This window comes from Falco punctatus, assembly GCF_963210335.1.
Source record: "Falco punctatus genome assembly, chromosome: 4".
NCBI lineage: Eukaryota > Metazoa > Chordata > Aves > Falconiformes > Falconidae > Falco > Falco punctatus.
In genome coordinates, this window is record NC_137583.1 from 43,938,858 (window position 1) to 43,952,155 (window position 13,298).

At 36.8% G+C, this 13,298-nt stretch overlaps 1 protein-coding gene across 9 annotated transcripts in view; it reads right to left on the minus strand.

Moving 5' to 3' along the window:
* Positions 1-13,298, minus strand: part of MRTFB (myocardin related transcription factor B) — a gene marked incomplete at its 5' end in the record, with an annotated part of 85,656 nt that overhangs the window by 24,089 nt on the left and 48,269 nt on the right. For 8 of the 9 annotated variants that reach the window (XM_080386825.1, XM_080386826.1, XM_080386820.1 and 5 more), the window contains 5 exons: positions 3,699-3,883; positions 4,423-4,584; positions 5,542-5,617; positions 6,167-6,222; positions 8,643-8,708. In XM_080386825.1, coding sequence (XP_080242951.1) covers positions 3,699-3,883; positions 4,423-4,584; positions 5,542-5,617; positions 6,167-6,222; positions 8,643-8,708 — 545 coding nt within the window. The remainder of the gene's footprint in view (positions 1-3,698; positions 3,884-4,422; positions 4,585-5,541; positions 5,618-6,166; positions 6,223-8,642; positions 8,709-13,298) is intronic. The other variant, XM_080386823.1, reaches the window with a different exon arrangement.

Sequence of the window (13,298 nt, forward strand, 5' to 3'; positions counted from 1 at the left end):
CATTTTAAATGTTTGATACTTCAGCTTACTCATTACTTATTCTTTCACCCTTCACCATTCTAATCCTTTTTGAACCCAAACAGATAACTTGACTTCAAACATACTATTTAGCAACCCTTTACAGGCTATGAAAGCACCTCCGTAATGACAGCACAACAAAACCCTTCAAAATGGAAAGGAGTTAGTAACTTTTAAAAAAACAACAACAAAACAAAAAACCAAACCCAAACAAACAAAAAAAAGTCCAGACCCAAACAAAACCCCACAACCCCACCTCTGTAATTCCTATTGCTTGAAAATCATGGTGTTAAATATTCTTCTCTTGCCACAGAGTAAACTACTTTTTCCTTCCATTAGTTGTTATCCTAAACTACAAAGGATTAATAGCAACATTAAATACAAAACTTTTTTCCAGACTTCCCAATTTTACCCACAAGTACGAGACTGTGCTATCATTTACTTGATACATTTTTAAATTCAAAAAAGAAATTAACAGGTTACAACTCCTTAACTTGATTACTTTGTAAAATAATGTAAACATTATTTCCTTTGAACAGATACTCTAATTCAAGTTACCAATAATATGATTTCTGCACCTTTTCTTCTAACTGCAAACAAGCACCTAGCAGGTCAACAAGCTGCAGTGAATGTATTAGGAAAACAGTCATTATATTCTGTCTCATCAAGCAAAATACTTCAGCTGTTTTGAAGATAGCTGTTTAATGTCTTCAGAATTGTGACCACCACAATTTGATCTGTTCAGAGTAGTGTGCCTAATCCTTAACAGATACAAATACATCAGGTTAAAGCAAGTTTTACGTCATCAGTCAATGCGAGCTGGAAGTTCTCAAAGTTATGTTACACCCTCTGAGGCCTGGAAACGTGTGGAGGAGGAACCCTCGAAAAGAACTCTGGCTGCACTCTGCTATTTTCAAAACATTCTTTGTATTTTATGTTGTAATAAAACCTAAAATTTGCCAAAGGAAATTAAAAGAACAAAGGAGCAATTTCTCAGACACATCTCCTGTAGAGACATGCTGTGCTGTTGTTCCTTATTTCAAAAGGAACAACAAGGTAAACATCTGGTTTATTCTGCAGAAGAGCAACTTCGCATTTTACATCTGTGCACAGAAGTGGCTATAATACATTATGAAATCCATAAGCAAAGGACTGAAGTTCTATCTGAAGTGCTTTTTCAATCAAGTGCTCTGTTGCTGCAATCACCCATCTATCTTATGCTTCCTACTTGAAAAGCTTTTGGCATGTATTGCTTTGAGTATTTTTATTTACCTCTCCATTAGGAACCTAACTCTTTACTTGGGTATCTGATTTCATGTGGTTTGCTTTCAATTTATGCAACAAAAATTACATTCTCTCGACATGAAACCTAATTCACATCTCAAATCTGTATGTTAGGGAACAGCAAAAAAATCCAGATGTGCCGTGCATTGTGTCCAGCATTGTTTTGGATTTGCTACGAATCCTCTGAGAGTTTGAATATATAAATAAACGCATTTTCTAAAAGAAAGCTTAATAAAAAGACAAGCATGAAAATAATTTGAACTGCAAAGTTAAGCATCGTTTCCTCCTTTGTGTAGTAGAGAAAGTGATGAAGGAAAACTCTTAAGAAGTCCTCCTGAAAAAGATCTGTTATAGATTACAGTTGACCAACATTAACCTCAAGAATATTACACATTTGTAGTAGTACCATTCACACATTGGCCACATTTTGATACACTCTTAAATTCTTTTAAAATAAAGAGTTTTAACGTTTGCATTATACAGGCCAGAACATCTTGTTCTTACCAGGTACAGACTTGCATGAAATGAAGTAAGATGAAGTCCTAAAGCTTTTGAATTTCCATCAAATTCAGACTTTCTCCTCAAATTAATACAAAACATTTCAGCTAATCAAACAAAAATGACACCATTACTCACATTTCTGTGTTTGCGTACAAATGTGTGGTATATCAGTACCAAGTACGCAAAGCTGAGTGCACTATCCTTTAACAGATTATTGGTAAGTCATTTCATATATATAATACTGTGACGAAACCCCAAGTCTTTCCACTAAATAATTTACCGAAGTGATGCATTTTACCATTCTATCCATGTTTACAATCTGAAACATAAATTACTTTTCCGTGACAATACAGCTGCTTTCATTTATGCACAACAGGAAGTGGGCTTACTGGCAGAAACAGTAGTTCAGGCTCAAGGAGTTTTTTTCTAGCACACACAATGGCTCAGCAGACATGTAAATTGGATTCAGCAACAAATTCAGCATTGATAGAAGGCAAAACTTTTGTTACTCTTCATTTCAACACATGAACAAAAACTAATTGTTCCTCTAGGCAAGTATAACTCAGAATATAAGCACAATCTGTCATTTACTCAGCTCTGTCAGTCTCAAATGAACAAGCTGTTAATGAGTGGGGATGAGTACCGTTAAATCTGGCTAGTTTGGAGTTTGCTGACTGTTCAAGCTAGTTGCCATCAGACAACATGTGATGACTTTGCTTGGCTTTCCTGCCACTGGAGCCTTAATGTGGGGCTCTTTCTGTGTGCAGAGAAGTTGCTCCATGAAAGCTGCAGAAATCTAGTTAAAAGCAAAACCTTTTCCTTTTAACTGGGCTTAAGTTAGTGAGTTTAAAATTAATAGCTGAGGCCTGACAGAAAACATCATAAACAATCTATTTAAGCTAAACATAGTAACCTTTAAATAAATGCATATATATCATTAATGAATAAACTCGCTGAGTAACTCAAAGATAAAGACCTGTGAAGCAAGCGCCGCACAAGATATCTGGAAGCATCCAGATAACTGTATGATTATGCATATAATCCTGGGTTTTCAGTAGCTAACAAAAGATAAATTAATTTCTAGTACATGATGTTTGTTTCATTACTGTTTTTGCAAATTTTTTACATCAGCACTTTTATAATGTGTTTAAAGATAGGGTAGGCAATGTTACTGCCCATTTTAAATCACAAAATGAAACTACTGTAAGAAGAGCTCTCTTGCAAAACTCATTTCAGTCAAGTGTTTTCGTTCAAATCCACTGTTCTTTAAATACATATTCAAGTGCTCTATTATAAAGACAACATTTTGTCTGCCACTGCAGATTTAGTGACTTTCTTTGTAAGGAACTCAAGAAAATACTAAAAACTATAAATCAACATTAAAGTTATTTTATATTCTTAAACAGCAAATTTCTTAGGCAGTATTTAAAACTACAGGAGAGAACGTTTAAATTATGTGGGAAACCTTATTTTTTTTACGGACTTTTCCAGGGATAATGGACTGACGTCAACTGTTGTTGTTTCAGCTAAGTCTAATTCTCAATGAGTTCAAGACCTTGCCCAGAATGAAGACAGACATTAAGTAATCAATAACAGCTGGAGCAAACCACGGATATGACCTTTTAAACAACTTTGGGAAAGCTGTAGATCTTCTATGGGCCATAACGAATTTCAGTGATTTTATGGCTTTATTGCAACTACAGTCTATGGAAATTTTATTACTGCCAACAGCTAAGCCAAGGTTCTAGCCTGTACACTCCCAAACAGAAAATAGAGTTTCAGATGCTCCTTTGCAACAGCAAATGTATTCATTCCATGGGAAACTATGCCCCATTTCTACAGCGTCAGACCTAAAAAACATGTGAAGATTTTGTTTCAACATTTGAAAACTGTACCTGTGCTGATGTAGCAGCATTTGGTGTTACTGGTGATGGTGAGTCACTTGGTTTTGGCTCACCCGGGGAAGCTGCTGAACCCTGGGATTCTTGGCTGGCTGGCTGATCTGGTGATAAAGCATCACTGCTGTCTTCATCAAATGAATAATCATCCAAAGCTTGGGGATAATTCTCTTGTCCAACTGCTAGAAGGTTTACAAAGAAACAAGCAAAACAATTTTTTTTTCAGTGACGCAGATTTAGACATTGGTGGCAGAATTAGCTAATTACGGGAAAATGATCAGGTTTCCGCAGCCTAAACATATGGTAGATAAGTATTTACTGTGGTTTTATTATAATGACAGCCATATTAAATCATATTCAAGGAACTGATAAAACTAGGTGCATAGCATAAGTTATTAAAATAAGAGATTAAGAGGTACCATCAACGTGCATACAGACACAAACATATGACAGGCTGAGAAATGGCCACATGTTTAAATTATTCCTAAGAAACAAGTCTTTTCAAAGAGAGTATTGAAGTATATAATTCCAACTTAGTTTTGAATAACAATAGGATAACTTCAATTAAATGATGACAGAATTTAGGACTCAAGCTGAAATAATAAGTACCAATAAAGTCTGAGTATGTTTTATTTTAGAGAACTCTAACCTCAAGAGTTAAATTATTGTTTTCCAAAGTGTCATATAGATTACAGATAGAAGGTGTGGGACTTCTACTTGCCTATAATAGCTTCTTTAACACTGGAGTCTACAGGAAGAATATTTTTTTCTACTAGTTCCATAGGGCCAGGCCTCTGAGCAATCTTCTCATTCAGGTCATCTGCCAGACGAGCTCTCTTCAGTTTCATCTGAGTGGCTTGTAGTGAAGGCTCTGCAAAGGTCTCTGAAAAGATAGAATTATTTAAATATTCTGTTCCATCTTTTCTCCAATTTCATGACAAACAACATTGTCTTGTTTTTGCAATAACTAACCCACTTCTACCTAAAGCAGGCAAGTGTTTTCTGAAAATTCTCAAATTAATAAGCAAAAATAAGATGAGTAGACGTTGTTCATCTCCGTGTTTTTCTATAAATATAACCACTTTTTTAACAGCAGTAATACTTTTGGTAAACATTTGTATAATGTCCAACAATAAAGCAGGGAATGCAAAACAACAAGTGCTAATTATAATCTGAAGACAGCATTTGCTGCTCTAATGGTTTACCAGTGTGAGCTGTGGTAAAGGTTTAATTAATCCAATGATTTTTGAGTCTCTCTTGGCAAACATCTTAAAAAATCTGCCTTTACAGATAGCTTCTAGCACAAATTTGAATCTTCAAAATTGTATTTCAATGAAAAGCTGGAGACAGTCTGTCAATACGGATGTGATCTATCAACATGTAAGTTCCTATCTGGGTTTAGTATCCAAATGCATGTTTTAAAAACTAATGGCTATTAAATTACTTGGATGATGGTTATTTGGCAATGTCTGTATTTGGTTAGATTATGGTGAAATGCAGTAATGCAGCCCCATTCACAATGACTAGTGTTTCAAACAACAAGGCATAGTAAAACTCAGGTTTATTAAAGACTGATTGTGATGCTGTGTGGCAGGGGAAGTACAATGCTGTCAGGTATGCAAATAAATACACAGTTGAGAATACTTTCACTGCCATAGGTGTATCTATTATTACCCATATTCAGAACACAGATTACAACAGACACTGCAGAAGTAGAAAAATAGAGCATGTAAACCTTAAGAAATAATTCATATCAAAGCCAACTGAGTTAGAAAACTGAGTGCATAACAGAAGATCCTTCTAACAGTAGCTCGAAAGGTACATACAGCTGGGTACATACCTTCGAGGATGTGCATCCTGACCAGCTCAGACCGGTCCGGCCTGCTGCGAATCTTGTGCTTCAAAAAATTTTCAGTCTTTAAAGAAATAAGGAAATAGCATTAACTACCGTTTACTAGCAGAATCAAAGTAGTTTGATAATTCATTGATGTCCAAGCAACAAGTATTTGCAGTTGCACTCAGATGGGTGGACACTGCTGTTAGAACACGGGCACCAGAGGGGTTTGGTTTTCCATCAGTTAAGCAGCGCTAATGAATTTCTATCTCCCCCAAACAAGTTGGGAATGTTTCTGGATTTGATCCCGTACCACCACACAAAATCACAATAGTACAGATTCTATAGAAATATAGAATACTGCACAAGCATAATTTACCCAAGTATCCAATCTTTAACTGGAGGTAGCTGTGTATTACGTTACATCTGTAAGCTTATCCCCCCACCTTCATCTGTGAAGAATTAATAAAGGTCCTCACAGATCTGACACCAACATTTTATTTAACGGATTCTTCCAAGATAAAAGCACATGTTATTACTGTAATGGTGATGATTTTTTCATGTTTAGTATCACATACAACCAACTATCCGTTTTCAGATGTTCATAAGAAGTTGACACAAAGCGGTTTACCCTGGCTCGCTCCAGACTCTTTATCTGCTCATGGAATGCAGCTGGACTTTTCAAAGCTGTGAAGGGAGAGTAAGAGTTAAATTGACAGGAAGTGATTTCCAAAATAAATACCCTAATCAGAATGTGTGTATGGGTGTTTAACACCATCTCAAAGTTGTGGTTGCATCTGACCTGGCTTACATTTGACTCAAGCTAGTTGTATTCACTTATATTTAACAGAGATGAGCAACACTCCTATGCAGAATACTGGAATATTTGATTTTAACAGGTACAACCATGTAACAATTAACTTTTTCACTACATACACTGGGGTCTATTTACCAAAACTGTTACGCAGTGGAAATTTTATGAGGTAAGGTTCAGAATCCCAAAATACCGTTTCATTTATTCCACTGTATTTACTATCTGTCTACACCTCATACTTGCTTTTGCTAGAGAGAACTGGATCATTCCCTAAGAACTATCCGTGCTGATTTTTTTAAAAAAAAATTGTGGAACCCTCAAATGTTCAGATTTGAAAGCAGAATGGTGGTTAGCGGCTAAATAGCCAAGAAGAGTAAAACACACCATTCAGCTAGAAATAATATGAACTGTAGAGTGCTTCATCTCAATTGAATTTTTGAAAGGAAGTGAAATGGCTGCAGGCATAATCCATCTTATTTGCCACACTTCTGGCACTTTTGGCAGAGATGAGGTACTGCAAAACAAAATCTTTAACGCTTTTTGACAGTTTACAGGTTTTTTTCCAGGTTTCACTCAAAAAGAAATGGATCATTCTGTTCCTGAAGATAATCAACACTACAGAGCTGGAAAGGTGAAGATGCTTTAGCAAAGCAATGTGAAGCCTGCTGCATACTCAGACACCTTCAAGAAGAGACGAGCTGTAAGATACTGTGCTTTCAAGCTAGAACGCACCAGTGCACACTGAGCTATTGACAGTAACCTGACATAATTCCGGTATGTTTTCAATGGCTGGGATTTTTGTTTGTTTTAAGAAAAGCCTTCTTCAGCTTTTCACAGTTGAATCTTTTGACAACATGGAACTATATCCTGAGTCCAGTATCACCCCATACTGTCCACTTAGGGAATCCTGATGTGTTCTATGCACCCCTCATTCTGAGACCAGGCGGATCTCCAAAACAAGCCAGAAGATGCTGTACAAACAATTAGCATAGTCATTGGAGGAACACCAATACATCTCTAACGAAAGAATTAACTGCATTTGAATTCTAGGCCACTACATATCCATATTCAGGAGGACACTCGTGACTGCTGAATTGGTATGAGGTATTGTTAAGTGCTGCTGTTGAAACAACCATCATCTCTAACAGATTGAAATCAATAACGGAGAAAATGGATGCCAGCAATAAAGTGCAATTGCATAAAGCACACCAATTACTTTCAAAATACAAGTGCTGTGTGTTCAGACATACAAGCGTAACAAATATCCAAATTTTTGCTTGTCAAAGCAGTATGATCTGCAATTAAATTCCAGAGGTAGAACAGAGTTACAGATAAAAATGGTTTACTGAAGAACTGGCAACTTCTTGCATAGCTCTCAAGGATGGTCAGTAGCCAGGCCAAAGAATCAGAAGCTCAGTGTTACAGAATCCTGAAATCATAAATACACCTCCGGCTGTATTTATGAACTTGGTGACGTTGCTGCCTGTGAGACACTTCATGCTAAGGTGATCAGCAGCATCTTAACTCTTCCAAAGACAGCATCTGAAGGCACTCATTTAACTTTTACCATTATATAATCTTTGTTTTGGAAAAGAATGCAAAACTCTTACAGCAACTTGGACCACTTGCCAGATGTGTCAAGGAACTTCCAGCAATTGGAAAAGACGTCCCAAAACCAAAATAATTTTCTAAAGAAACCAAAAAACCAAAGCCTCTTCCCATGTTGTTGGAAAGGCATTCATACTCAGAAGGAAAGGCCTAGGCACAGAAGCTAGGTCTTACATTAGGTCATACGACGCAGCGTACAGTGCCCAGCCTAATCCACTGCCTCATGTCCTCTAACATCACAGCTTGCAAGATTTGACACAGAAGACACATCTGTTGGGGCCTAAGTCACAACTTCGATGTGTCCTTTGTTTCTGTTTGGCAACCCTTGCCATCCTACTCTTCAAAGACCGCTGGCTTTGTTATTGATGTCCACTCATTTATACAATCAAATTTATTTCAGTTAAGATTAATGATAATTTAAAGAGAGAAAAATAAAAGGAGAATCAGACTTGTCTGCAAATCCTCATGTTTTCATCACAATGGCTATTTTAACTGGAACTTTAGGTAAGGATGATGAATTTACTTCATGCTCATTTAGATTACCAAGAAGATCTCACAAGTTTTTTCAAATGATAATTTTTTTTAATGATTCTCACAGAAATGTTTATTTTTATTATTTTGTATATTCAGTTCATAATTAATACAGCAAAGTAAAACAAATTACTAGAAATAATGTAAGTCTTACGTGGCATGATGCCCTGGTCCACCAGCTGTTCTCGTGTCCGTCTTTGTTGTAGCCTCAGCTGAAGTACTGACAAAAGAAAACAAATAATTTGGTTCATATGTAAGCATACTATCCTGCTGAAAGTACAAAAAAAAAGTAGCATCCAAAGGATACAAAGTATTTCAGCTTCAGAAATATTTTTCCTATATTTATTCAGACCCGACAGTAACCTCAAAGGCACCTATCATTAAGGATCAACTGCTGTTAACGTAGTTTGGAGTGGTTACTTCCAGTCCCTAGTTATACTGGTTTGCTGCATTTTGGTCACACCTGATAAAGGGACTATATTTCATGCACACATCCACTTTTCCCATCAGCTAGGCCTCATAAGAGGTTATCAAGTATACCTCTAAATCTAGGATTATTTTTTTTACTCCCCTTGTAAAACTACTCTTAGATAACAGATTCACGAAAACATAGTGAGGTATGCTTTTATACCATGAACTGCAACACATGATTATATATAGCCTTCTCACACATCATAAACCAATCTTACATGACTGCACTATGCTGAAATAGAAATTAGGTTTGCAGAGCATTTTAAAAGAAAAGCTGTATGTGTTTGGTTGATCCTTTTTCCTTAAGGATTTTTTAAAAAAAAAATATAAAGGCTTATTGTACATTTAAAATAAATCTTGCTGAAACGTAAGAAACTGAAGAGAAGCCAGATTTTACCTGGCTTATTCAAAAACACCCAAAAAGTGATACAATCAGGAACAGACCTTAACCTCTCTCTGAACATCAGAAAATGTTTTCCTGATTGAGATATGTGCTATTGTAATTATTTCAAGGACCAAACAAATCCACTACTGCCAAATCTGGGAAAATGGTTTACAGTTTCAGAGGTAACTTCTTATGTTTCATTACATTTAATAAAGCGCACAAAGGTTCTCATCTTACTGTAAGAATAACCAACGTGACACACAAGAAATACCATACCAGGAACTGCACAAAACCTGGGGGAGGGCATAGGCATAAAGGCCTCATACTTTCAAAGATTAAGGCTTTTTTCTAAATGTTCCCAGGACAAAAAAAGAAGGAGAAAACCAGTAACAATTTGTTTCTTCTATTGTCCCCTTCCCCTCGTTTCTGTAATTGTCATAGTGCGTCATTATTGTTTAGACACATATAGCCATTACCCTAATGTGAAAATTTATCTGTTGAACAAAAGGTGGTCAAGATGCCTGGTCAAGAAAAAAAACATTAAAGATTTAATATTTGCATTCTTAAATTCAGCCTTGACAGCTTATTATGGATGTATGATTATGACATGCTGTTCCCATTGTATTTCACAAGGAAGCAAAACAAACTAATGCATTGTCCAAAACATCAAAATGAATGTAATTTCTAAAAAATTAGGCTAAGGACAAACTTCATTGTTTTCAGAATTTAAAAGGAACCAGCTTATTTCCTGTTCTACAGTACAGGAAGGATACTCTTCTGGCTCAAGCATTAAGACCGGGAATAGCAAGTCCTGAAAACAAGTACGTTATTTTAATGTGTCACACAAACATCGAGAATTTCAATACAAACTTTTCATGGCTGTGGCATGGCAGTTCTGTTCAGAGTATACAGTATTATTACACAGGAATTACAAAGGACAGAGATGGCAGAATGCAAAAGTAACAAGAAAATGTAAACTGATGGAAAATCATCCTAAATGTACTGAGTTCTCCTGGAAATGTGAAAATACCTGCTTTAAGTAATGAATTGAATTTTCCAAGTAATAGTAAATGACTGTAAAGTTAACCGAAGACTTATTTTATAATAGCTTGAATTTATTTTTGGTCTTCCTCAATTTCACATGGCTCCAGGTAAGCAGTGATGTGATCTCTTCTTAAAATACCTCTTACTAGAAGATGCATAATTGCGCCACCTGAAGTCTTGAACCAACTCAAATGGTGCTGTGGCATATTCCTTTCAGCAGCAGGTTGCGTTTGGCATACGGTGTAGCACAGCTACGTACTCCCGGTAAGCTGAGAGCACGGCTAGAGAAAGTTCAAACCTTTCTGCAGAAAACAATGTGGGTTTCTTAGTCCAATTAGTCTAGTCTGCCCCCAAAAATGCAGGTAAGTGTGTGCAAACACACATTTATGCAACTGTACATCCAAAATCCACACGCTTTATACAAGTAAGTGTGAATTAAGAAAGAGAGTGTATTGGGTCAGGACTGAGCCCATTCCAACAGAAAACTTCAAGAAATGCACATTTCAATGGAAATGCACTTTAAGCACATGATATAATGTTATGATATTAAGCCTCTATCCCTGGGGATACCGCTAAGAATCTTCTACTGCACTAGCGCAAAGCACTGAGAAATTCCCTAACTGGCGTGATGTTTACAGGAAAGTAAAAAACTCTGCTATGTTCTTGGTTTGGTTTCTCTTCCTTACAATGGTAAAATCAAGAAAGCACAGTTAGTCTTAAAACTAAACGTGTGATCCCTTTAAAAATCTTTAATAAGTTTTACCCATCCAAATGATGTAAGAGACAATTTATAAACAACATGGCAAGACCACTGTATTTCAGACCCAATATTTTTGGTCCTGAGTAGATTAAAGCTTGTCTGTCTTCTGTTCTTCCTTTTACACAATTAGGAAGCCGTGCAAAGCATTCAAAAGCATGTCCTGTTCTGGGCAGGAATCTTATCCATGCTATACAGCTCTATTTGGTCCAAATTTACACCATACTTAAATTTGGCTTTCTTGGAACACTAAACCCACTACAAATTTGTCTACCAAATCTTTTACCTAGTTACAAGTCAATTTTAAACATATGCCTCTATTTCAGGGCTCAAGGCCTTAAAGAAAAGTGACCTGCTCCAACATCAGTTATGTCCAGGGTACAGCTGATACACATCATCGGGCACAGGAAGTAAATCAGAGTTCGTATTTTTTCCAACTCCATTACCTGGAACATAGTGGATCCACAAAGAAGTGCTGGTAATATTACAACAGGTGCAGGCACTGATGTGAGTAATCTACCGACGTATGATAGAGGCAAGTCATCTATGAAGAAAAAAATGCATCTGTGGTACATGATATTTCTGATTTCTAATGTGTTTTTCCCTCAGACTTCCTTTTTTACTGAGCTTTATCATAACATCCGTTTTGTAGGTGCAGTGGCTCAGCTATGACTACCTAAGCATTGCTAGTATGGTGCTTTCAAATGTAAGTAAACAGATGTGGGAAAGTTAAGCACCTTTGAAATTGACCTTCATGCTATAGAATGATCAAACTGTTTTGCAGAGTACATAACAACAATTTCAAATCCCTCACTAATTCACCAATTTGGACAGCTGGCTAAATCGGAAAACTATTTTGTAGAAAGTGCATACACCATCTATTTCACAAAACCTGCTATGGACCACAGATACTTGTTCTTCATCTTATCACTATTTAAAATTCTAAAGTAGTATCACTGTAATCTCAAACGTGATATGCAAAGTCTTTGTGCAGGGAAAGGATAGCTGAACTAATCAGAAATTATAAGAAATTTATTATTTATTATTTACAGATCTGGCTTTCACAGAACCAGATATTGATGTGACTCTTAAGACCAAGGCTCTTCATTTTTCACATGAAAATGATCAGACTTCTATTCAGCATTCCACTACATCAAGACAGACAATGCTCACTGTTAGGTCTACAGTTGGATTGGATGGTCTGAAAATATCCTACCAGTTCAGCATTTAGCAATTATTGCATTTTAAGTTTTCATTGGCAAGTTTGTGGGAGGAAAAAATCAGAAAGGTCTCACCCTGCACTTTGCCAATACAAGTAAACTCAATAACTACTCCAACGCTTCTAAATATATATTCCCCTGTGTTCTCCTAAAACATACTTCAAAAAGAGTCTACCCGAGGTATATTCAGCTGCTGAAATTTCTCTTGGAGAAAAACAAACCAACCAAATCATCCCACGAACAAAACCCCCCCTGTAACAAATTTTCTGTGTCAAGGTCCTGTTTTGAGTCCTCTTTCAACAGCCATACTAACATGGCAGCGTCAGGAATGTACCACGCGTGCGCCCAAAGAGGAAGACACCTTGGACACTGCGATCGCGCTGGTACAGACATCGCTGAGTGAGATGCAGTTCCTGCAGCTCCCTGCTTGTGCCATCCGGTATGATGTGCATCAGAAAGGGGAAAGGCTGTGCCTCCCTCTGGCATCACACTCGCACATGACCCTGCCCCCTGCAAAAACATACCCCAGTGCATGTGTTACTTATATTTATAGCTGATGCAATTTCTGTCAGTTCCTAAAATTTAATGCTGCTTGGCCATGGCCACGATGTGTGGCATTCACCCAACAAATGGGGCAGGGAGACCAGAATAAATCTATTCACCAAAAAAAACATTGGTAAGAATGCAGGTAGCTTCTCTTATTTTCCAACTGCTTTCAACTAATTCTTTAGTGAACATTAATTCCAAATGTAGGTGATGGGAAGCCCTGCTAGATGACTTTGAATGTACTGAATCTGTGATGTGTGGCTTCAGTCATGATCAGGTATTTGGCTTCAGCTTTGCAGAAAGAGTAAAAAACCTGACCCATATCCTACACAACGTATAGTCTTCCAAGAGAATATACAGTGGAGTATAGCAGAAGGATAAGAACAG